The sequence below is a fragment of the Centrocercus urophasianus genome, unplaced genomic scaffold (genome assembly GCF_019232065.1).
Source record: "Centrocercus urophasianus isolate 14NV4802_14NV808 unplaced genomic scaffold, USGS_Curo_1.0 seq_26, whole genome shotgun sequence".
Lineage (NCBI taxonomy): Eukaryota > Metazoa > Chordata > Aves > Galliformes > Phasianidae > Centrocercus > Centrocercus urophasianus.
Genome location: NW_024884822.1, coordinates 14,305,439 through 14,331,425, shown reverse-complemented (window position 1 = coordinate 14,331,425; position 25,987 = coordinate 14,305,439). Strand labels below are relative to the sequence as shown.

General features: G+C 47.2%; 1 protein-coding gene across 8 annotated transcripts in view; it reads left to right on the top strand.

Annotated features, from left to right (window-relative positions):
• The window catches only part of RAPGEF6 (Rap guanine nucleotide exchange factor 6), a 105,665-nt gene extending 89,699 nt beyond the window's left edge, over nucleotides 1-15,966 (top strand). For 5 of the 8 annotated variants that reach the window (XM_042826187.1, XM_042826184.1, XM_042826183.1 and 2 more), the window contains 5 exons: nucleotides 1,189-1,302; nucleotides 4,158-4,377; nucleotides 6,466-6,977; nucleotides 10,693-11,004; nucleotides 12,519-15,966. In XM_042826187.1, the coding sequence (XP_042682121.1) occupies nucleotides 1,189-1,302; nucleotides 4,158-4,377; nucleotides 6,466-6,977; nucleotides 10,693-11,004; nucleotides 12,519-12,544 (1,184 nt within the window). In that variant the 3' untranslated portion in view covers nucleotides 12,545-15,966. The remainder of the gene's footprint in view (nucleotides 1-1,188; nucleotides 1,303-4,157; nucleotides 4,378-6,465; nucleotides 6,978-10,692; nucleotides 11,005-12,518) is intronic. The other 3 variants (XM_042826191.1, XM_042826188.1, XM_042826185.1) reach the window with 2 other exon arrangements.
• Nucleotides 15,967-25,987: the final 10,021 nt, after the last annotated feature.

The following is a 25,987-nucleotide window of genomic DNA, read 5'->3' as shown; positions in this document are numbered from 1 at the left end:
GACGCTGTTTTCCAATATGTTGTACATGTTTTGGCCTCCAAAGTGACCTAATCTGTAAGGACTGGAAGGATTCATTTCTTTAGAATAGCTTAAGTGCTTCTGACAGAGATCCCAATAGGTTTAAGTGCTGTGGCACCCACCAGTCCATCAGTCCTGATTTACGTGACCCCTCAGGTGAACAGGATTCACAAACCTGGGGGTTTCCTGAAGACAGAGATGTTGCACACAGGCTGCACCTATTGACGTCTTATGTTTTTGCCTAAGGTAGCTGGAGTATCAAGGGATTAGAGGGAGCTGGAGATAAAATCTCCAGAACAGCTGGTTTTGATAGCTACAAAAGTAGTGCATTCATCCAAATCCTAGAGTTGCTATTGATATTTTTTGTTCTTGTGCACAGGGCTTTGTATTTATCCCTGTCTATACTGATGCCCTGAGAATCCCTTTATTTTTGATACCTTCATAAAAGACCTGCATCACTTCATCATTAGTCAAGCTTGGATGGGAATTCCTTTGAAATCTCTTACCACCACTTTATAGTGAGCCAGTGTGGTCAGTGTCCAACAGTGTAAGGCATTTCTCCATCCCTTCTGTGCTGCTTTTGACTCACTGGCAGCCCAGAGCCCCACAGCATTGGCATGGCATGGCATGGTGACTTGCTGCATCTTCTCACCAGTTTCAGTGGGAGATCTGCTGGCCCATCCGCTTCTGCCTTCACAAGATACTGTTTTCTTGAGGAGAATGTCACTTACTTAGACACAGCATATGTGTAAGAACCTCGACTACTTGGGCTGCCAAACCCAGTTCCACTGGGATTTCACTTCTCTTCTATTTCTCCTGTAAACATGTTAATTTAGTTGACTTTCTTTGAAAATACTTCGTTTCTTGGGGGATTATTTCATTAATTCAACTTGCTTTTAGCATACTGTTAGCACTGGACTAATTTGATTAAGGTAATTCATACCCTGTTGTGTGTGCACAGCTCATTGAACTTAAATTAGGTGCTTCACAGACAGCTGAAAGACATAATTTTAGGCATGAACACGTTTCACTAAATCTTAGATTTCATTTTCTTTTGAGCTATGCCCAAGTGGTGTGCAAGTATGACTGAAGTTTTGTTTTCTTTTTTTAAATCAACCCATTACTTTTGCTGTTATTTATCAAGATTTGCCTGTGTGTACTTCATTGTAGTTGGTAACATCCCAAGGTCGGATAACTGCAGTCAGATGAATCTCTCTGGGTCTTCCTCGTCCCTCGCCAGTGAAACCAGCAACAAGAACAGCGGGCAGCGCAGCTACGGAATAGGTGGGGCTTACTTACAAAAGAAAATACAGATGATTGTCAAAGCAAGAGACAGATCTGACATAAGCGAAAAGGGAGAAAGAAAGGACGAGAGTGAAAAGGCAGAAGCTGAGCGTGAGCGCAGGAGAGAGAAGGGACCCCTGTTCAGAAGACTTAGGGAAAGAAGCTTCTCCAGGGAAAGAACAGCTTTTACTGCAAAAAGGGAAGCAGAGCACGTTCAAGCCTCAGAAAGCAGCAAAACCCAAAAGGACAGAGACAGCGATGCTCTGAGTACAGCAAGTATCTATAGCAACAGCAATTCACTGACATGTGACTGTCTGCAGATGGGCCCTAGGAGGAGAAGGAAGACTCTCTGATGTATTTTTAGAAGACAGACTGATGTCCATTCAGTGTCAGTTACACTGATGTGATCTATGTTAGCGTTATGCAGTTACAACAGGCGCACTGAGATGTGTTTAAGCTGTCCAATGTACTTCATTCACCTGTCCAAAACTAGAAGGTGTTTGTGGCAGTGTTACCAACTCACCGCACTTACAGCGTCATAGATAACAAGAGATGTGGAAAATCAAGAAGCAGGTACAGTGGCAGTTCTCTTAGTGTTGGCAGATGCCAACAAAACAGTAAGTTCTGTAACATTCTCTTCATTTGACTCTAAGTAGTCCCTCCTGTGATGGAAATCAGATGCTCACTTCCAGCATTGCTGGGTCTGTGTGTGGATTTGCTGCTAAGCTTTTCAGTCCAGCAAAGACTTGCATTTCTCCTGTTCCTGTGTGCACATTGAGCACATTTCTTACAGTGGTGTTAATTTAAAGAGACTATTGGACTAAATAAAGAACATGAGATATTAATTATTGCCAAAGGAAAGGAAACTGAAGTTCAGTATTAAAAATGCTGGTCCTTAATGTTAAGTTTTTCAATCGTAAGTGTACCGGTTCTGTAGTTTGATGGTATTGATGATATTTTCTGCCTGTATTGCTCTTAAAGTCTTGTAGCAATAATCAAGCTTCAACTGTGAAATCCCACAAAGTGCAACTGTGCACTCGGTGGCTGTATGCTAGTGGCTCCAAATGTCATCTTACATGATCTTTGTTTGGAGTGTATTTTGTGGACCAAATCACGTCAGCTTTCAAGTTGTGTGTATTGCTGATGTGGTTTTTAATTTCCTGGTCACTTCATATTTTCACCAAACTGATGTGAATGTGTGACAGCCCATCTGAAAGGCATTAGTAGATAGAAATGATGTGAAAAACTGATTAATTGGCAGGAAATTGGAGAAAAAATACAAATCCAAGGACTGTGTCAACTGTGTATTGATATGGTCTCCTGTAAAGCAAGAAGGCAATGTTTCCATTAATTTACAGACACTCATTTGCCTATATGTGAAGCAGCTGTTGACCCAGTATTTTCAAATAAAGATTCTAATTTTATAATGCTTTGCACACAGTGTAAGGCATATCGTAGGCTGTATGCTCCCAGGGAAGGCAGCATAAGGCAGGGATGTACTTCTTGACATGCGGTGAATTTGCAGTTGGGAAACTCAATGGGAACTAAGAAAAATAAATAAATTTAAGCAAACAAACAAAAACAGCACCAAAACAGTCATTAACCCAGGACCTATTGCCCTCAGACAAATGGGAGCAAGCAACAGCTGTGGGACGGTTACTTGAGACAAAGTATTTCAAACAAACAACAAACTAGACAGATGTAACAGACACCAGATACCTCCTGAGTTTGTTTCCTGACAGCAGAAACAAAGTGAGCTTCTGCCTGCCTGCATGATGGTGCATGGACTTATCCAGAGAGGTGTACGCTGCAGAGAGCTTGAAATCTGAGGATCTTGAACTCAGGTAGTAGGAGGCTGATGAAACAGCACAGTGTAGGACCCTCCTGCAGCTTTCCTCAGCTGGAGAGGGCCAGTCCATCACCCCAAAGGACCCCAGAGCATGTTTGCCCTCAGATCAGCACAGGTGAAGTTTGCCTTATTCAGTTCATTGCAGTTCTTTCCCTGCTCCTGTAAGATGCTCACAATAAGTGGTTTAAGTGAGTTGTCCGTACTGAGGGAGTTTGTGACACTGTGCAGGGACAGACGTCCTGTTCTGAGTCACCTCAGCTGTGCCAGCAGAGCAGTATGCAAGGTGCACGCAGCCAGAGTGCATGGAAGGCCCTAAGATGGTCCCTTTGATGTCTACCCAGGTGCTGTAGGAGGTTTGGATATATGTGGCTACGTGCATCATTTGTATTTGAAACTTGTTGTTTGAGGGTTAGGGTGAACCAAGCAGGAGTGCGTTGCTCTGCTCTGAACCCACTGAGGCTTTCAGCCGTTCCTTCCTGCAGGCCTGGCCCTGCTGCTGTTTCCCACTTTCGCTTCCTGATCTGTTAATCCTGGAACAGCTAATAAAGCTGAAATGGGCCATATGGTGTATCCCCGAGTGCTGATGGCTTGCTTTTACCTCAGTCAGCGTCTCCTCAGCCACTGCCAAAATCTTTTTGTGAGTCTCACAGCAGTCGGCCAGAGGAAGCTGTGGGAGCGTGCTGCAATTTTACTGGGACTGAACGGTGCAAAATGGGAGAGATCTGACCCATCCGCCCACCGCGCACACTGCAGACACTGCTCCTGTCTGTACTGGTGAAACCATATGGTGTGGATCGCTGTGGAGCTGCTGCTTAGGTTATTGGGGGCACCTGGCTTGCGTTAATAAATTGCAGGATAGATGCTGACATGCTAAAGGCTTTAGTACCATGAAAACCTCAGGGGACTGTTTGTAATCAAGTTGGGCTTGATTTTTTCCTTCTTTTTTTCGTTTAGAGAGCTATGATGTTTGTCATTGAATGAGACGTTTTCTCCTTCTCTCCCTCAGGCTATGCCCTCATTCCTTCCACCAAATCTGACAACTTCTCAGACTCCAGTCACAGTGAGATTTCCTCCCGCTCCAGCATCGTCAGCAACTGCTCTGTGGACTCGATGTCGGCCGCGCTGCAGGACGAGCGCAGCTTGTCACAGTCACTGCTGGTGGTGGACTCAGCAGGGATGGAACGGAAGGAGCATTCCCAGGCAGAGTACGGGCAGCCCTGCCCTGGGTGAGACAGCTGTGCTGGGCTGGCTGGGCTCTTCTGGTGGAAGAGAGGGAAACGAAGCTGTAGGGAGGGTGGTTGCAAACTGTGCTTGACCGTGACCAGCGGTGTGCCCTCGTGGTCAAGAAGGCCAGTGATGTCATGGTTGACCAGTGGTTGACTGATGGATTGGCCATGAGCCCCCAGCGTGCCTTGGTGGCCAAAAAGGCCAATGGTGCCCTGGGGTGCACGGCACAGAGTGTGGCCAGCAGGCAATGGAGGGTCTCCTCTCCTGTGCTCTGCCCTGGGGAGGGCACATCCTCACACTGTGAGGCTCTCAGCTGCAGGCAGATGGGGAGCTGCTGGAGAGAACCCAGAGGAAGGTGCAGAGATGGGGGCCTGGAGCACCTCCTGATGGGGACAGACTGAGAGCCCTGGGGAGGGAGAACCAAGAGGGGATCTGCTCAGTTCTGATCAGTATCTGAAGGGCATTAGGAGGGCAGGGCTGTGTTTGGTGGTAACCAGTGACAGGATAAGGGGCACCAGGCACAAACTGCAACATGGGAAGTTCCATAAAAACATGAGAAAGAACTTCTGCGCTGTGGGGATGACAGAGCCTTGGCACGAGCTGCCAGAGAAGTGGTGGAATCTCCTTCTCTGGAGATACTCAAAACCCACCTGGATGCTGTTCTGTGCAGCTGCTGTAGGGAACCTGCTTTAGCAATGGAGTTGGACTGGAAGATATCCAGAAGTCCCTTTCAACCCCTATGGTTCCGTGACACTGTGATGGTGTTAAGCACTTGCCAGAAGCTGAGGTACTGGCTGCTCTGTGTGGGAAATTTATGTTTTCCCATGAAACTGTATCACTTGTATAGACAACAGCTTAATCGCATCAGTGGGTTCAGCTGGATGTCTTCTGCAGGAGGCTGCAAATGCATTAATGGCTGTTGTGATATTTAACAAAGCACTCACCATACAGTGCTGGGAGAGCAGAACAGGATCCCAGCAGTTACCTCGGTCAGCAGAAGCAGTCACTTAACATACTCTAATGAGATTTTAAAGGATTTTTTTGTTACCGTTCTTTTTGTTGGCTAGGCAGAGCAGGAGCTTTCTGCCACTTGCACAAGAGGTGGTGTTACCTGAGTGCAATGAGGTCATATCCTGAGATGCCCCTTTCAACTGTGACGTTTTGGGTTTTACTACATTTTAACCCACGGAGTTGATTTTGTGGGAATCTCCTCGGGATGGCTTCTTCTGTCCTCAGATGTTATGGAGTCAAGTCAATGGGAGATTCTTCTTACAATTCTAATCATTGTAGGTCGACTCAAAAGCAATCTAATCTTTTTATGATTGGACACTACACAGAGCTTTGTGTTCCTATGTAATTGATTTTAATGTGCCAGTATTCTGTGGTGTTCTCTCCTGCGTGAAAAAAGATTATTAGCATATGCTTTGCAGCTTTTAAGAAGTCAGTTTGATTTATCCCGTTGTGCTGAAATGGGCATTAAAAGGTGAGCTTTGTAAACTGAAGTAATTCCCTTTTCTAAAAGGCACAGCACATGCTGAGAGTGCAGTCAGAGCAGTCTGTGTGCCAAGCAAAATGTCCCTTTGCAGGGGTCCCTGGCACCTCTGGTTCTGCATATTCAAAGCCACCTTCAATGCTGAAGCACAGTGAGTTGCTGCCTGCTAAACTCACTGCTCTGATTGCACGTGGGAGGCAGATTATCCAAGGGCTGTGGCTGCTTTTCCATGCCTTAGTTTTAGTGGGTTTTGGAGGTAAGAAAACAGTTCTTATGCTAGAATTTGTCAAATAGAAAAGCAAGGAGAAAAGAAGTTATTTGCACGTATCTAAGGAGTTCCTTGATCTCCAGTATGTCAATAAACTGCAGGAGGATAGTGTTGGGTTTTCGTGTTGTGCTTCCTGTGTTGTTCACATAAACAGAGTCTACTAGTCATAACTTCTTTATTCTAAATTCCTGCAAACCTGACTGCTTGATTTTTTTCTTAGTTATGTAGTGATATTGACCAGAGCTTTTAGCAACCATTTGTTTAAGCAAGAAATGTTGTTGTTTTAAAAGCTGACGGGTGTCTGACTCCCGTTGTTTCCAACTGCAGCTGGTCGGTCACCAGGCCCGCTCTGATCAGAGGGATGGCCTTCACCTCCTCCATGAGCAACGAGGAGATTTCCCACGAGCACATCACGGTGGAGGCAGCAGACAGCGGCCGGGGCAGCTGGACCTCGTGCTCAAGCAGCTCTCATGACAACTTCCAGAATATCCCAAACCAGAAGAGCTGGGATCTCCTCAATTCCTACCGCCACACCCAGCTGGACGGACCCATTGCCGAGGTTGATCCCACAAACTGTTACTCAGAGGAGGCCTATTTATATTCCGAAGCCTTTTCCAAAAACAACAGGCAGTCGAAAGCCAGCACGGAGCTCGATCAGTCTCGGCAGAGCTGGGCCTCCTCGAGCTCCCTGTCAGACACGTACGAGACAAACTATGGGACCATTAAACGCAGGGGGCTGGAGAACTCGACGTCAGAGCAGACGGAGGTTTTGGACTCTAAGCCTGGCACTGACACAGCGTACAAAACTGTTACTTCGAGTACAGAGAAAGGCCTGATAGGTAAGGCAAGCCAACGGCGCATGGGAGCTTCTACATCTGGTCTGCATTTTGATATTGAGTTGTTAAGAAATGACATCAGCAGATGCGGGGGCTGGATTGCATGTTAAATTCAGCTTTACATGTGGTTTTAATTAGAGCGCTGCTCAGACAGTGTGTTTTCAAACCACCTTCCCTTGCAATACGAATCTTGAAATAACAAAGCAGCACACTTCCCAAACACTTCATGGGTCTGCGGAAGAGCTGCCTTCATGAAAATGTCAGGCAGTTCTTCTCTGTACGGTGACCTTTTATCTTTTTGGAATTTGAAACCCTCATCACTGCAAACTCTCGTTCTGGCAAGGAGCAGCAAGCATTGGCTCCTCGAAGCATCCTCACAGAGCAGACTTTCCATGATCCAGAGAGAGAGGAGTGTGACTCCTGGGTGATGCAAAGCAGCCCCACCTCTGGAGCTGGGCACCTTCTGGCCGCAGTCCTTCTGTCCCTGGAGGCTTGAGGGCAAAGTTTTGATTTACGCTGTCATTTATTTGGTTACACAGCTGCAGTTTCACTACAGATGAAAGGAGAAAGCCTTATGTCTTCTCAAAGACGCATAGCTTTTAGCAAGTGAGATGTTCTTCCACTGTCTTAGTGAGTTCAGTGGCAAAACTGCCCCAAAAAAAGGATCTGGGTTGTGAACGAGATAAAACGTGGAGTACAAAGCTTCTAAACTCTAAGCCAAGAGTGCAGCTGAAATGCACATTAATTACTGCCTAGATTGCTAGAGGGCTTATGATATCAAAGGTAATTGCCTGAATAAAGATTGCACACAGGGTGGAGGTCTTGGAGTGCAAGTTACAGAGGCAGCGTGGGGTCCCTTGCAGCAGACTTGCTCACAGCTCACTCCTATGCATGCACTCCGCCAGTGTCACCTCTCAGGACTGCTGATGAGCTGCTGTAGGGTATGGCACGTTAGCTGCTGTTCAGGACGTGCTGCGTTTGCTCACAGCTTCTCCCCTTGTTTTTAATTCCCTTTGCACACTGCACCGTGTAGCTTGCCTCCTGTATGCAGTCACAGCACACCGGTAAGCAGCGCCCCGCCGTGTGCTTCAGCAGAGCATGCTCTCACCTGCTTAAAGAGCTGATGGAGGTGGATAGGATTCATGGTTTGCAAATGCTAATCTGTGAGCTATGCATCGTCGTACAATATACCAAAGATATTTTTTGCTTTATTTCACACCATTTGCTTATTCCCTTCAAACAGCTTGTTACCAGAGTCCGTAATGACTGCCTGAATTCAGAATACTGTAAACAAAACAAGAACCTTCAGTTCATTTGCTTAATGAGAACTGGTGTTGAATAGTCCGCAAAAGAATTGGCACGAGCTTTCTTGCCTGAAACCTTTAAAACAGGGCTGGAAAGCGACTCCCCACACACTGATGGCAGACTGTGCTCTTGGCAGAGGCAGTGGGTGCGATGACTTCACAGCTCCGTGCCCAGCTCTGCATTCTGTAGCACTGAACGTTTCTTGCTGCAACCTTTCCTTTACAGGCAAGAAGGTGTGGGATGATGACGGACCATCACTGTATGTCCAAATGGAAAAGCTTTCTCCTACTTTGTACCCACAGTACACAGTTTATTTCTGCCTCTTAGTGAGGTTTCCCTTAAGCACTGTGTGGATCACCCTGTTTTCTTTATAAAATCAATGTCTGTGTAGGCAATCAGCTCTTTGCAGGGGATCTGTGATGCACTTTGTTTTGTACCTTCAGTAGATTTTACCTAAAAGATGAGATTTTACCTAAAACACACCATGACATTATGGTTCTAATTAAGTTCAGATCTTAATTATTAAATGGCTTTCCTTAGCTATTCCTAACACTGTAAAGGATTTCCCAAGCTGTGTTCCAAGCTTCAGTTGACCACTGCCATGTTTCATCTGCTTGAGAGCACACATGGAGAAGGAAGGGGGTTTATATTTCTGGGAGTATACAGGCAGTAAGAGAGTGGTAGAGTATCTCTGTTATTTGAGAGAGAAAGGCCAGGAGATGTGATTTTTGGAGGGAATATCTTGGTTGGAACAGGAGAGGGTAAAGGAGTTGCAAGAAAAAGCTCAGCCCTGCAGGACAGCTGGTGGGAGGGTCTGTAATCCCCAGGGACTGTGAGTTAGTGAGTGACAAAAAATGATGGATATGAAGTGCTATTTATTTTTATAGCATTTGTAAAATAGTATGAAAGAGAGCTGAGCCAAAGTACCCATTATTCCAACCTTCATTATTAGGGCGGACTCGTTATAGCTCCAGGTAAGCTGCAGCTTTCTCCTTCACAGGAGAACATAACCCACCCTTGTCAGCCTCAGACCCAACAAAGTGTAATGCCAAAGTGTAATGCCAGTTACATGAAAAGGGTTTCTCTCAGAGTCACTGCCTCTACCCACCTCTACCCTTTTGTTAAAGCTCCTACCACGTGAATCCAGTGTCATTTTGCTAGCAGCCAGGCATGTACTGAGGCCATCCCTTAGGAACCAACTCCCATCCCTGCTACTACTGCCCAGAATCACACAAGTCCCCGACACGAAAAGAAACACAGCTTTATTTTTGTTCTTCCACCTCATTGTAAGAAGATACTACAGCTGTTGAAGTAATTGAAGCTGTAATGAGCGTGCACTGTTTTAAATGTATCCACAAGAAGAATGCAAATTTACTCTGCTAACAGATTTTTGAATTATCCTAGCTTTGAAACGATCCTGTTGCAACTTGTGTATGGAAAAAGCCCAATTTAACATGCATATGAGCCCTTGAGCTGGGAGTGGGTGGGAGGGGAGGTCGTGTGCTGGAAGCTAAGTTTGGGATGAGGGGCTGTGAGATGTGAAGGAGCGATGGATGGGAAAGGAAGGCAGGGGGTGAGTTCTGCAAATGGCCACTGTGATTAAATGCTACTGTCAGCAATTCTTGGTGAGTGCAGAAGGTAACGGAGCCTTTCCAAAGGTGATTTCTGGTTATTCATCACCTGTAAACAGAATTTAAGATATAGGATAAAAAATAATTAAAAGCATGTATATTCTAAGCCATTGTTAACTACTGCAAAGTGCAAAATACTGGGTACAGGCTCTATGTATACTTTGCCTCATAGGAGCAGCTTCATGTGATACAGTTTTTAAAACTCCTGTAGCACAGCTGATGGAATAGTTAAATATCTTACCACACATCAGTTAATGAGGTGGTATTTAATTACAGTGAATTTCTATGAGCCCCCTTTCAGCTGATGGAGGCAATGCCATTGGAGTCAGGGAGCAGTCCTTGCTCACGGGTGCCAGTGCTGTGCCATACAAGGCAGGGCTGCTGCCTGAAGTGCTGCTCTTTCAGCTTCCTGGGCTGTATGAAGGCTCACAGACCTGGCTGCAGCAGTGCCCTGCTGCCCTCCTCTGGCACCAGCAGCTTCCCTCGTCCCGCAGCGGCACACCAAGCTCTGCCATTGCAGGCTGGCTGTAGGGGATGCTGTGCTTCCAGCTGGGCACCCTGCCCAGTGAGTTCCTGCTTCTGTTGCCGCTCTGACTTCTTGAAATAAGTACAAGGCATAATCGAAAGCATAAATACCTGCTGCTGTCGTTATAACCAGTGTTTCTGCATTTGCATTTTGTTATCAGTTTCTGTTTTGCCATTGTAACATTTCATGATTTTTTAACGTTTTGTTTCCTTTGTTTTCTTCCTTAACATTTTCCATTGCTTATTTCTCGTGCCAGTGTACTGTGTCACCTCACCTAAGAAGGACGATAGGTATAGGGAGCCTCCGCCCACCCCTCCGGGATATATGGGGATATCTTTAGCGGACATAAAGGAAGGATCGCCCCACCACCCACACCTAAAACCTCCCGACTATAGTGTGGCAGTGCAGAGGTCAAAGATGCTGCACAGTGACCTCTCTAGACTCTCGTCAGCCCCTCTCGGGAGCGACCCGGTGGCCTGTATTGCATCGAAGATGCCTCAGTGGCATAGTCGGCAGCCGTCCGGCCCCCAGCTAGCAGATATGCCTGGCGCAGATAGTGAAGAGGATGGTATGTGGAACACCTGGCTCGGGAGACGTTAATTAACACCGTGTTAATGGGTCTGTGCAGTGCTTCCTTCGCAGTGACGGTCCGGGCTTTTTCTTCGTCCCGCTTTGAGGCTGAAACTTCGCTCACCTCTAGGTGCACAAATGTGTTGGTGTGTGCATATCTACACCCACGTTTGTATATATGCGCATCTGGAAAAAATAATGCTTTCTTTTCAGAAAAAGAAAACAGAATTTAATTGCTGTGGGTGGGCCCTCCCACATCCAAACGAGATGCTCACAAGCGTGGAGATGCTGGTTTTTCTCTAAAATGTGCCCCCACTCAGTGGTGATGATTTAAGGGACACTGTCAGGCTTTAAATTACATGCAGATGAGCTCCAACCTGCCTGGGTTAATTAATTGGCATCCCACAGTTTTGGGGATGATGACCTAAATTGGTTCTTTCGAATTCTGCTGTGGTCAGGCTTTGTGTAACTCTTACCTCGTGTCCCATTTGTACCCCTAATGTGCCTCCCCTATAGGGATTTCTGGAGTATGAGCTTAAAAACATTGAAGAAAACAGCAGTAATGTTTTGTTCTTCTGAAAAGTGCATTTAATAGAACCTGAGCTGAGCCCACCAGCCCTGGCAGCGTCCCTTGCAGTGAAATTCCCCTCAGTCTTGTTTGAAGCAACAGCCAACGCTGCGGAGCACAGCATATATCCTGTGATCAGAGTACAAGAATGCTCTTACATGGTGTCAACACCCAGCTAGGGCAATTACTGCTCCATTGTTTATCTGCTGATTTGCTTTTAATTGTTATGCGCTGATGTGATCTCTCTGTACCCTTTCTGGTGAACTGACTATTTATCGGGGCGTTGTGGTCGCTTCTTTCAATCTGCCTGGCTTAAAACAAACATTAATTGGGATGAAAATGATTTCTGATGCAAAGTAGTCCTGTCTTGGCCTGTTCCGATGTGTAAATGGCACTTAATGTGTGTATTAGTACTGCAATCCAAATTTGGGTTAAAAGTCTTACAATTGCCCAGCATCCGTTCAGTAGTGATATCAAATCTTTCTGCTGTAAGAATAAGGAAGTAATTGCTTCAAACATCGTAATTAAAACATTTCTGAACTAAATTTAACCATGCACTTGTAGATACACCTCTCGCTGTGTTGCAAGTGCCTGGTTAATTTTGTTTGGAACGTCTTCACAACCATCACTGCATGCTGGGATGTGATTTACTGCTTCGCCCTGAGTCTGTAGGTTGGGGGATATGGGGAGCTGCATGCCAACCCTCGGAGGCAATGGGATTCCCCATTTCACAGTGCATACACTGTGTGCCTCTCACACGTGTGAGGGTTCATGGGGGATCCACGATGTGCTGCAGGCTCTTGTTGAGACAGCGGAAGCACCGCAGTGCTGCGCTGAAGTCTTAACAGAACCGCAGTGATCAGACGATTGGGTTCTGTTCTGTGCTGTCTGCATCCGAGGCAGCAGGCCCGTGCATTAAGGTGCTGTTTTCTCTTGTTTTGCAGAAGATGAACAAGTATCAGCAGTCTAACCATCGAGCTGTCCACATAAACCACTTGAAAGCACGAGGGATGCTGGAAGGAGGACCACAGGATCCCGTTAGCGACTGCTAACGACTTGCTGCTACTCACCTCACTCATCGAGTTCGCCTCTGTCACGGATGGGATGAACTGTTGGGGTCATTGCTGTCCCCTCCCTCTGCTCTGCCACATCCCCAGGGCTGTGTGCCCAGCAGGCAGGGCGCCGGGAGGGCCGTGGGGCAGGAAGAGTTCTGTAGGATCCCATCCATCCCTCAGTAGTTCCCTCCTCGTTATTTTCTACATCTAAGAGTGTTGTTTTATGAACTCGGAAGAAGAAGAAAAAGAAAAAAAAAAAAAAAAAGTCAGCAAGAACCGAAGGACGTTGCTGCAATATCTGAAAATAATTTATTAATTTAAATTTCTTTTTTTGTTTTGGTTTGGTGTTTTTTTTGTTGTTGTTTTGGTTTGGTTTTTGGGATGGGAATTTCCTTCGTGTCGGGAGCGCTCAGGTTGGCTAACGTCGAACGTGAAACCACGCGTGATGGCGCACGAGCGCCTCGTAAAACCCTCGCGCCCTCCAAAAGCTCCAGGCGCGCTCCAGCAGGACGCCAAGGGCAGCGCTGCGCCGCGTGCCGGCCTGGGGAGCGCTGCCATCTGCTGGCCCTGCCTCCCAGCACAGCACGCTGCACGCTGCTGGATGTTCTTCAGCTGCCGGCCGATGAGTGGCGTCGGCGGTGTTCTCCTCCCCTGCTAAGCAGCCCTTTGAGAAGCGGCAGCTGCCGCTCGCAGCTGCTGGGTGAGTTTGATGCTTTCCCGGAGGAGCTTTGGCCGGGTTCCACGTGCAGAGGTGCTGCTGGCAGCCCAAACCCAGCCGCGTGCTGTGGGTTTGCAGCTCAGCCCACGCGTCCCGGCCCTCTGCCAGAGCTGCTGCAGGATTCAGGGGCAAAGGTTAGAAAAGAAATAGGTAGAGAAACAAAACTGCCTTCCTTTCACGTTAAAGTGACTGAAACCGAATGTTAGGCGACTGCATGGGAACTGTTAGGTCACAGCCCGAGCCAGTGATTGAGCACCTGGTGGAGGGGTGTAGGCAGCCCTGCGAGCACAGGTGGCTGCAATCCGAGGCCCCCCCCCAGGGTGCAGCCCTCGCCGACCTCATATGAGCATGGGCAGGGGCAGGGGAAGGATCTCTGCTAGGAAATGGCCTCCTTTGGAGCGTCGGGTGAGCCCTGGTTCTCGGAATGGGGTAAGAATGGGGGCTTTTTCTTTGTTGCCAGATTGTGAGTGCTGCCTTTCTTGGGCGATCTGAAGCTGGTTTAAAGCAGCTGCATCTGCTGCCTCCTGTCCTTACAGATGGCGTAACGTTTAGGTGTGGGTACAGTGTGTTTTGTGGGGGTTGGTGCTCCTTTGGAAAATAGAGGTGATCTCCAATGCGCTGTTCTAAACCTTAAGTAGGAGCCCTGAAGCTGCTGGTGCCCCTGAAGGCCCTGACTTACACACAGCCCCTGTAGCTTCTGTCTGGTGATGGTTGAGTAGGTGACAATTTGCTTTGGTTTTGTGTAGCTAACTGGAGCGCACAGGGTTAAAACTGGAAATACCTGCCTTTTCCTTTCCTTCTAGCACACGATGCCCCATTCTAGTGTTAATTGGACATGAATGTGTGAATAATACGTATTTAAACATTTAATTGTAAATCTTTGTTGTGATGTTTACAGCCTAAGCTAGAAAGAAGATGTTTGTCATTTTTACAGTGCCTCAGAAATGATTTCTATATCCATAGTTGTGAAGAGCTTTAAGATTATTATTTTGTTTTTCCCTGTATGTGTGCGGGGGGGTGCGAGGTGAGTGCTGTGTCACAACCAAAAACACCCCAAAGCCTCTGATGTGCTGTCCCCATGGTGATGCTGGTGCTGTGAGCAGGGATGGGGCTGCCCCCTGTCACCTCATGGCACGAGCATCCAAGGAGCAGGTAGCTGGGAAATGGTCTTAAATCACGTGAGGTATAGCTTAACACAAAAGCGTTTTGCTTTTTCGAGGCCTTAATGAGCACCACGAACCTGCACGGGCCTTAATGAACGAAGGTTAATGTGAGCCTCAGATCGCTGCAGGGCAGGGTAGTTCCTTCCAGCACAGCCGTGTTGGTAACGGAGCTGTTAGACTGATGTGTGGGGATGGGATCTGAACCCCGGCCGTCCCCCTGCGCTGCTGTTTGCCTTCCGTGTGCACTCCCAGCAGTGCTGGGTGAGCCACCCGTGCTGGCCATTGCTGCAGCCATTGAACAAAGGTTGGGGGATAAGGGCTGCTGAGACTCCCGTGTCCCTGCGCTGCTCCGGGTGGCCGCAGGTGACAAACTGCCCGTGGTCTGGGCACTGACAAACTCCTCAAGCGAGTGAAAGTCTGCTCCCCTTGTTCCCTGGCATCCAATACAGCCAGTGTAAATAAATCATGCGCCGACTGTCGACACGTGAGCTGCCCCTCCTGCTTCTCCTGAGCGCACGGTGGTTTTGCCCTCCGCTCATCCTTGCCGTGGTTCCTTCTGTTTGTCCGTTTTGAAACGAACCGATCACATTGATCGGGGCCGATAGCCAGGTGTGCTGTGTCCACTGTGGGTTTGAAGAGACATTATCCCTTTTTTTCCACAAAGTGAGGTGCAAATAGGACCCCAGCCAGGTCCTACTGCTGCCCTCCAGCAGCGTCCTTTACCCCCAGCCCTTCCTAAAGAGCAGTGCAGCGCTGAGAACTTCAGCAGGCCTCTGCAGCAGCAGAAAGGGGGCAGTAAGTGAGCCCTGAGCTGTGGTCCCTCCTCTCCTGGTGCAAAGCATGGCACAGAGCTGTGTGCAGGCTGTCCCTGTGGCTCAGCCTGTCCTATGTGGGGAAGGGATGCTGGCGTGGCAGTTCTCATAAAGCATTTGGGTTAGAATTAATTTAAGGATAAGCTTCCCACTGCCTGTGCAAGAGCAGAGGAAAAAAGGGATACTCTCTCTTTAGAAAAGCTTGACACGTTGTATCTTAGAATGCTTGTATAGAGGGTAATCTACCTTGAATTCCCAATCCAGCTTTTGCTTACGTTGTGCTTTTTATTGTTTTATCTTTATTTTTGATATACCTGGAATGCAGTTTAGCTTGGTATTAATTAAATTCTAACTATGTGAGCATATTGGCAAAACTGCACAGATGTAATGATATTCCAATAGCAATTGTACTGCACAAGTCAGTGATTGTAAAGTATTCTGTAACAAGCAATGTTTGTCTCCTATTTTTTGATACCTCTTACACTTATGTCTTTTAGAAAGACAGTGCCTCTGTATGCTTTTTTGTATTTTTACTGAGTGATTGTAAATATTTGTTATATTTTTGGTTAAGAGAATGTTTAAAAGTACTGTTTATTATCCAATCTATTAATATGTTGGAATCAATAAACAATCTACATCCAGAAGCTTCTTCGGCTGTGCCCATGGGGGTGCTCTGCTCTCATCCTCGCTTCTCCCTTCGCCCTGACTGGGCACTCACCATCCCATGAAGGCCATCTCTGAGCACGGAGTGTTTATTTAATTCCTGTGTTCTGGGGCTGGGGAAATACAGCTCATCCACCTTTGCTTCGGGAGAATCACTTAGAATGCTTATAGACCCCGTGATGTTTCTGACAGCTCTTACAGTTTGCCACGTGATTTTGGTGCTTTGAACTTTCCTAAAGGTCCTAGAGGTGCACGGTGATGGAACTGCTCCCACTTCTCCCATTCCTGACTCAGGGAAGCACGGGGTCTGTGGGAGCAATGCCCTGTGGGGTGGGGTGGGAGTGGCGGTTACTGAGCTCCAGCTGCAGCTCTGCCTGCATTTAGTGCTTAGGAGCAGCTGTAATAAAAATGAAGGTTGTAATTGCACCTGCAGTCTTGAGCCTCACGGCGTAATTTCATACCCTCAAAACATCTGTGTGAGGATCATAGCTGGAGGGGCAGGTAACTGGCTTGTTTTTTAGACTTGCTACTCGCACCGGTATTATAAATTCATGCTCATTTCTGAGCGAGCATGAGCACAACTCGTGTTGCACAAAGCCATGGGGCAGTGGCCCTGGTGGGAGCAGCATGCATTTTTGTTCTGGGACGGCGCTGATACGCAGCAGAAGCCATTGTGCTCTAAGGAAGGCCCTGAGCAAGGTGCTGGTGTCGTCCCATCTCTGTGGGGAAAGCAATGAAATGGGAACTGTGTTCTGGGAGGCTGCTGGCTGTGAGCACGGTGCCTGGGGTCTGCTGCTCTGGGGAAGGCACAGCGCTGGTGCCAGAGTGTGCAGGATGTAACCCTTCTATGAGTTCTAATAGGGGTTGGAGGGCTGAGGACGTGGCTGGCACTACACGAGCTGCGTGGTGCTGTCTGCCAGTGTGACCACAAGGTGAATTTGGCTGAGTGTCCCTTTTTGTGTGATACATCCACCAGCCTCTGCAGCGCCCATAGGGGGAGGGCTGGAAAGCCTGTGCCCTCCTCATGGCTTCCTCTCCTTTGAATTCCTGTACTCATACACAGCCAGTGGAGAGGAGGATCTCAAACAGATTTCAGAGCAGTGCCATGTCCCACTGTGGGGCACTGAGCCCCCCAGGTCCCTTCCCCTGCACCATGCAGTGTGTCTGCCATCCACCTCTACCATCTGCAGAGATCATCACATCGGCAAGAAGTCACCCTTAGTTTTACAGCAGTAGCAGTTGTATGCAGTTGGAGATGTGGCTTCTAATGAGGAGTGGTGTCATTAGGGCCTTCATAGGGCAAACAGCTCAGAAGGGGCTCTGTGTCCTCATATATCTGTGCAAACGTTCATGCTCACTTTCAAGGCTTAAGTGACACCATAGCTGGTTGCTAAGCTGTCCAGAATGTCCTCAAGGTCAGAGGAGAGTCCCCATATGGGCTTCTTTGTGTAAAAGGGAAAAAGGAAACACTTCATGAAGCCTCTAAACTAACCCCTGTGCCCAAAGTGCATCATAAAAACCAGTGTAAGAAAGGGAGATTTGGACAGTGCCAAGTGAAGGGCCATGGGGGTATTTTCCTATGGGGTACAAACTGCTCAGTGCAGCCCTACAGAGCTCAGCAATCACAGAGCTGCCAGGAGATGTTCTGAGTTCAGTCCTTTGGGGGCTCTGTCTGTCCTTAGGCTGTCCCTGTACGTGTGTCTGTGTTACAAGACTTTATTTGTTGAGGCTCTGGTGGCTTTTCAGTCAGTGCCTTTGGATGGAGATCACCCTTGGTGCTGGATGGCTGGAGCTCAGCGTGGCTTTGTCCCATCCGTTCAGGGGGGAATGTCTGCAGCCCTGTGGGGTTTTGCCATTTGTGGGGGTGCTTTGCCATTGTGTTGTGCACCTGTGCAATGTCAAATCCATATTGCCTACAGCAGCATTTAATAGACTTCTGATGTCAATTTGAAGTCAATAACTCAAGATGTTAATTGCAGGATGTGTCTGGACTCTGGCTCACCTGCCATTATTTCTGTGTCAAATAACTCCCAATCTTTGGCACAATATATTCTTTTTTCTGTGGCCCCAGGAAGCGAAAACAGCATTGTGAAACATGCTGCTGTGGAACAGTGTTCGTTGGTCTGGAGAAGGAGCTCCAAAGTGCATCCTTCTCTCAGTGGGATGATCACCAGAGTTATTTGAACAATTGGGCAGTTGTATGGAATGACCTATTCTCTGGTTTTGTTTTTTAATGTACTCAGTGGCAATAGAAAGGAAGAGTTTCTTAAAAATTACAAGGAAACGCATTTTAAATCCCTTTGCCCCTGGTAGCCTTCCTTGCAGGGGCAGCTGTAGAACTGGAGGCCCTCTCTGCTCTTCGTGTGCGCAGCCAGGACCTCAGCTGGGGGCAGCCATAAGGGAATGAGTCTGACACCCTGTTGGTGCAGTACTCTCCATGTCACCAACACAGCACATGCAAGATGTAAGCAGCATTTGCAGAAGGTCAGTGGGGGGTTGCAGCTGTGCCTGACACAGAGGGTGAGGAGCTGAGCCCTGATCTTCAGTGTGGACGTTCATTCCTTGGCGATGTGCTGCATGTAGGAATTGCTGTAGCTTTAGGGGAAAATAAGAATTCCTGAGAGGTTGATTGCAGAGCTGAGGCCCTGCTCAGCCCAAGAGATGGCACTGTGCTTCCATTTCACAGTGTGACAAGCCAGATTTGGTGGCTATTGTGCCTCTCTCCAAAATGCTGCTTTTCCAAGGCTTCACATACACTAAAGTCCATTATTGTAAAGGCTGCATTGCTGCCAAAAAAAGCCTTCAGCTAAAAAGTATATATCTATAAACTAATAACACATCATTCCAATGAAAAATAACACATGGGGAAGGAGTTTTTCTCAATTATTGATGGCCAGTGTTTGTTGTATTGTTGTGTGCTGAGTCTGAGGAGCCTCGATGGAGAGAGGCAGCCCTTGGGGTGAATGGCACTTCCATGGGTGTTTTATCAGTGCTACAAAGATGGACCCTGGGGTAACGAGCCTTAATGGGGAGAAAGGGAAAATGAGGGCGATGGGAATGGGGGGAGTATCCCCATGAGGCCTTAATGCAAAGAGTGCAGAGGGTGGGTGGTTATCCAGCTCCCAGGCTGTGGGTCAGAACTGAGGATCAGAATGGGATTTAAGCATCAATCGCAGCGCGTTGCCACTGTCTGTGCTGGGCTGCTTGGGGGAGCTGGGCTGCGTAACCCCACTGCCAAGTGTCTGTGCAGGGGGAAGGCCCAGAAAGGAGGTGCCCACCGAAGGCCATTTGAAGCAGGAGGTATAAAATACTTGTTCTTGTGTGTTGGTGTGGGACTTGGGTGCAGCTGTGTGGGTGTTTTTGGAGAAGGCGCTGCTGTAGGTTTCCTCCAGGTATCTGGGTTGTGATGCTGCCCTGGCAGCTGGCTGGGATGGGTGGCAGCAGGGTTCAGCTCAGTGACACATCTCTGTAAGTACCCGTGGTGGTGCCTAAAAAAGAAAATTTGGCCAAAAAATGGAAAATTGGCAGAGAGATGGAAACGTGGAGCTTATAGGAGTGGAGACAGCAACAAGCTGGGGGATCTGAAGGCACTCCTGCTCCCTGCTGAATTCACTTAGCCAGATTGCTTAATTGGAGGTGATAATGCAGCATTTTCTGATCTGGCAACATCTATGCTGCAGTGTATGAAACCGGCTGAAACGCTCAGGAGTAGCAGAGCAGCAGATGAAATACCCCAGCAAAGAGGGCAGGATGAGAACAAAGTTTATTTCATTGAGGAAATGCAAGAATAAAGGAGCACAGCTTTTCAGAGCAACCTCATTAGAAACCCAGGCAAATTAGTGGCATTATGGTTTATTAAATATCATTCGGCCAAGGACAAAGAAACCTGGTAGCTGAAAGCAAAACCATAGTGACAAAAAAAGAAACACAAAGAGGAACTGTTTTCTCTCTTGAGCACTTCCCTTCCACGTAACTCCTGGTCTTAGCTCTTATAAAGATGAGGCCCATTATCTAAATGTGAATCCAGAATGGAACTGATTGGGAACATCTCAGCCAATAATTGTGTGTGGTCGTACCCTCAGAAGAACGTGACTGGTGAAAGTGTGATCCCAAGGTCCACTGTGGGGACCAGGCTCATGTACCCTCATTTATTTTTTGTTTGAAAGCAACTTTGCAGCAGTGTGCGTGTGCATGAATACGTATTGATTTTATTAATGAAAATTAAGCACGGACAAATTTGCCTCTGCGGAAACCACAGGGCAGGGGAAGGAAAGTTGGCCGTGCTTAGCTTTTATATGGTTCCCTTCTTCAGGAGTCTCTGCATCCTTGATTGGGATGCAGGGCTGCTCACTGCCAGGCTCCTGTCTCCAGGCTGTGAGAAGGGTAAAACAGAAATAAAGATCTTCTGGCCAGCTGGCTGCTGTGCAAACTCAGAGCCACTTGGCACCGACCTGAGCTTTGGGGACAGAGATAGTCCCACGATTAGGAAAGAGAGCAGAGATTGAGGCTGTGGGTGCAGAGGTTTCCTAAGAGTGAACCCAAAATTGCAAAGCTCTGTTGGGTGTGGAGCAGGAAACAAACCTGGTGTGAACTAAATGAAATGCTGTTGGCCTGTCCCCAAAGTAAGGGGAAAGTGCTTTAGGATTGCTGCACAGGGACACGAGGGATGGGGCCAAGGGTGATGGGAAGCAAAGCTATTGTGCCCCTCTGTCCTGACTCGATAAATGCTATTTGCACACCTATGGGGAAAGACCCCTTCAGGCTCTGAGCTGGGCACTGGTCTGACACAAGGAACTTCAGGTGGCACAGATGTTTCCAGCTCTGAACGCTTTCTGAGTTGGGCTCCAGAGCTTCCCGGAGCTGTGATGAGTTCAGTACTGCTCGCAGCACAGAGAAAATCATTTCTGCAGATTTGATGATGATTTTTTTTTCCCCCCTCCATAGAACGTATTTTAAAGGGCTTTTGTTGCAGTTGTTTTTTTGTTTATGCTAAGGTGAAAGTCAGGAGAAATTTCTATGAACAGTAATGCATGAAGCATATTGGGAATTGTTTGGGTCAAATATTTTGCCCTTTTGTAAAACGATGCTTTAGGAATATTAGCACATATATTGGTTATATTAGCAATCTGTTTACCCAGGTAACTGAAGGCGAGTGCAGCCTGCTGGTTTCACAGGAAGACAAAGACAGAGTGGAGAGCGTTTGTACGATCCTGCATATAAATGACTTATTTATTTTGATAAGATTTCTCTGAAATCCAAAGGAGAGATTTGATGTATAACTATAAAATACTGATCAGTGTGAAATAATGCCCGCTTTCTGTGCCTGATGGGCTGAGCCGATGGGAAGACCTGCCTGGATGGGCACCTTTGGTGGATGGGTAACCCATGTTCTGTACTGATAACTCCAAAGGGTTTGACCCTCTTCTTCTCCATCACATCCAACAGAGGCAGCAGCACTTGGGTTTGTCTCCTTGGGCACCAGTGCTGCTGACAGCAATCCTTTGGAAAAGCTGTGGTGCTCTCCATACACCCAGAGAGCAAAACTGAGCACAAGATGCGCTCCTCAAGCTGCATGCTGGCAATTTAACCAAGGTGCAAGATCCCCTTTTCTCCCCATTTCTGCTCCTTGTGTTGCCATCTCCTGCAGGGATTCAGATTCTCCCCTGTTCATTCCCTTTGACTTTTTCCCTGGTGGCTGGAGTTGGTGCACCCCCCTTTGTGGCCATGCTGCCTCTTGTGAAGCCACAAAACCCTCCAACAATTTCACAATGGTATGGTTTGGCTTGGAAAGGACTTTAAGATCATGCAGTTCCAATCCCTGCTATAGGCAGGGACACCTCCCAAGAGGCCAGGTTGCTCTAATTTGCCTTGGAGGAACCCAGGAGGGTGGCTATTAGGTTGCTCTTAAACAGTCAACCAACCAAAAAACCAAACAAACTCAAAAAACAACCACAAACCAAACAGAAAAAAGAAAAAAAGCAACACAGAGAGAAAGAAAGGAAGGAAAATCAGATAAATAATTTCCCTGTCAAACCAGCAGTGCTACAGTACCACTTCTGCAATTACAGTGATCGTGCATGCATGAGTGATGGGACTTTTACATATAAGAGAAACAAGAAAAAGGTCTTTTAAAACACACTTTAGTTTCACTTTATAATTACGTGGATCCAGGCTGATGCATCGTGGAGATATCGCCGTGCTGAAGTATGAAATTGTTTGAACATTTATTTTTATCCCAAAGCGGTGCCGTGAGCAATGCTTCAGAATATTCCAAATTGACTGGGATTGTATTAGTCAGATCTTTGTGACAAAGACAGTAATTTAGGTTGGTTTAGGGTAGTTTAGATTGGCATAAAGTAGATTTAGAAGGTTTCGGTTTCCGTCTCTGAAGAGCTGAAGGGTCAAATTGTAAATTAGAGGAGCACAGGGCAGAGCTGGATGTCGGCGCTGTGCACATATGAGTAGTGCCAATGTAGTTCAGAAATATATTTCATGCAGTGGAGAGTTTGTACATGTGGGCAATGTAATGGAATGGTGGTGATGAAGGAAGGATGGGATTGTTCTGCAGGAGCCCTGAGGGCTGAGCGCCCATGGGCACAGCGATGGCTCCGTCCTCTCGAATGGAGAGCAGCAGATTCATTCACCATTCCCACCCATCACCTGCTAGAAGTGACCTTGAGCATCACTGTCCACAAGGAAATAATTACCCCAGAGAAGAGGTGCACGAGGTAAGGCTGGATCCCTGTGCGCAGCAGCATAAAGACGCCATTCTGCGTTACTTCTGTTGTTGGTACTCCAAGGAGGACCTGAAGTGTCCTTCTCCACAGAGAGCCCCTTCCCACCAGGGAACTGCCTCTGGGCATTCCAGATTTCCTCCATTACTTTCACCTCTGCCAAAACGTGGGGGCTTTGATGCCTGCTCTTTTGCTAATTGTCTCCATGCACGTGAGAGTGGAACGATGCACATGCATACTGGCTGTCCTCCTTGAGGCTCTGTGTGAAGACAAGGGCATCTCCACAGCACAAATTGCTTGCTGACGGTATTGGATTGCTTGGTAACCATTTGCTTAGGGCAATTACCACTAATTATTTAACAGAATTGGAAATGTGGAAAAATAATCCATAAGGGGTGCTGGGGAGCCCTTTCTGTGTGAGAATGGGATTTTACAAGATAGGCAAAAAATGCCCAGCTCCAAAAGTGTCAGAGCAGACATACAAAAAGAAATACGCTTTTTTGTGACTTGTGAAATGCCATGAAGAAAAGTAAATACTAAACTGTGTTGCATCAAATGCAAGCTTAGGTTTGGGCTGGTATTTATTTTTGGAGTAAGTTCTACTTGATAATTTTGGAAGTACATAAAGTGCATCTAATTTCATTTCCCCAGCTACGTACCCATGGTTCTGCCTAAGCTAAAATTAACAGTGGTTTTTTTTTTATCTGGACCATCTGTAGATGTAGTTCTATCTTGCAGAGTACAAGCACACCCAGTCATAGCACGGAAATGACTTCAGTCTCGGTCTCTCTGAGGGGAGAGGGAGGAGAAATGCTGAAGTCCACATTGGGTGTTCCCTCCCCTTGGTCAGGGTTCCTGCTCCTGTCCCTTGTCTGCCCCAGTTGGGTGACCCAGCTTGAGCTTGGTTGTATGGCAGTTAGTCATTTTGTTTTATTGCTGCTGCACTTTTGTCTGTAAGATGAGTGTGATGGAACCTTTTGTTTCAGGTGGATGCTGTGAGGGCTGCTCAACTCAAAATGGCTTTGGGTTGTCCATTGGAAGAGCAAGCCCAGGTACTGACTATGATTGGTTCTGGGCTTCACTCGATGTCTCCATTTAATTGAGATGGCAAGTTTGTAAGGGGCGAATTGTTTGATGACACGACCCTACAGGAACAGAAACGGGTGATGGCAGGGTGCTGCTGTAACACACTGAGCTGGGACCCTGTCCCCTCAGAGCCTGTATCCTGTGTTCTCCAGGATATCATGGAGCCTCCATGTGGCTGCAGGGCCATGCTGTCCCATTCTGCTCCCAGAGAGGAGCTGTGATTTCCCACTGCCCATCTCCTGTGGCTCGCTGACGGCGTTGTGCTCCTCTTGATGCCAACACAAAGTCATTCTGTGCTCCTGCCCTGAGTGCTGCCTGGGTGCTGGTGCTCTCATGTTTTGTCCCACTGGGTGCTGCTCTGGCAACCAAAACCACCCTGCAAAAGCAACCAAACCAAAAGCCAGCCCTGCAGGACTGGCTTTGCTGTTTCTGCTTTCAAGGAATGCCATATTCCAGCTGTCAGTTTGATATTAGCACCAAAACAGTGTTTATGCGTTTGAATAAACAAGCAATTATTTGGATCTGATCTAGACTTGATTAATTCCTACATCTTCTTTTGTGCTTTATCACTTTAATTACTCTAATTGCTGGTATTCAGGAAACAATCCCTGGGTTGCAGCATGGCCTGGGAAGCACTGTGGGAGTTTGTTTACCACAAATGTGGCCTGTTGGATGTTTGTGCGTGGGAAAGGATCCAGGGAGGAGGATCTAGAAGGGATGTACAATAACAGTAATAACATGCATCAAGATACAATGCTTTCTGCTGAAAGGTAGTCTAATTAGTAGCACAAGTTTGTTAACAAGCACTAATTGCAGCTTTTTAGTTGTTGCTTATAATTAGAATTCTCATTTCATCAATTCCCATTTGTTGGAGTCTCAGAGGAGAAACTCTGTGGTGCAGTCCTGTTGGTACAGAGTAGAATGGAGCCAGGGGGCTGTAAGGCACAGTGAAACCCATCATCTGTGGGGCTGCTCAGTGTTTGCTGAGGTGAAGCATCTCACAGGTGAGGTGTCTGTGGGCAGAGCTCCTGTTCATAGCAGCACTGCACAATGCTGGCAATGCTGTGCCCACTGAGCACTGCTTTTAATGCAGAGATCTGGGCTGCTGGGCCGTCAGTGCTGGAAAAAATACTCCAGTAGTGCAGATTATCAGATGTGCCCATGCATCTTCCTCTCAAATGGAGCCTTGTTGCATTGGTTCCACATTGTTCAATCGAAGAATGAGTAACAAGATGTTCTTTAGCTGCATTTAAGTCATAATGACATCCCTTTAATCACCTTCACATCCTGTGCTTTGGATGCTGGGATGGCTTGTGCTGCTGGTGGAGGCAGTGGGGCTGCATCACCACGTGCCTCTGCAACCCCTAAACATGGGAAGTGAGGGGAAAAGCAATGCAGCCAGCTGGCCTGAGCAAGTGGCTCCTCTTCTACAGCCATTAGCTGAGCGAGGTCATTGGTTTGATGGAGAAGTTGCTTGATAGAGGGATATAACAGTGCAAATTAGATTCCTTGGTTAAAAAATATCTGTAATTAGAGATAGAATCCAATCAGCTGATGATACCAGGTATTTGCTAGGTAGCACTGTTAGATGCTATTGGGAATGAGTGCATTGGGACAGAACTGCTGCTTGCTTCAGAAAGTTCTGCAAAACCACAGCATGACCAAACTTAGAGAACAAAAACGTGAAAATAATGGGAATGGACTCTGCAGTGCTTTTCATAACCCCCTGCTTCCCTATCTTCATACTGACTCACATCATTATGCAAACGCCACAAATTGCAATAAAATCAATTAATGGGCTATCACATCCTGTAGAAATATTCACTCGTTAGTTTACTGCTGAGATAGTACTTCTGCTCTATTTGCTTATGTCCGAGGTGGAGCAGGGCTGTGTGCCAGGGCAGCAAAGCTCTTCTCCCCCTAGAGCAGGAGAGCAGTGGCCAATTAGAGCATCCTGTTGGGTACAGAGCACTGGGATGGGATGCTTCGGGACTTGAGGGAATAGAACAGGGGTGTTGTCCAGCCCTGCTCCGAAATCCGAGCTTGCAATCTCACCTTGGAGTAAGTGGAGGCTCAAAAGGAATGAATGTTATATGAATTTATACGAATGTTTCCTCCACTGATTCAAAAGCCCCTCTATCTGCCTGGGAAGGGCAGCCCTGTCCTGCAAACTGCAAATTCC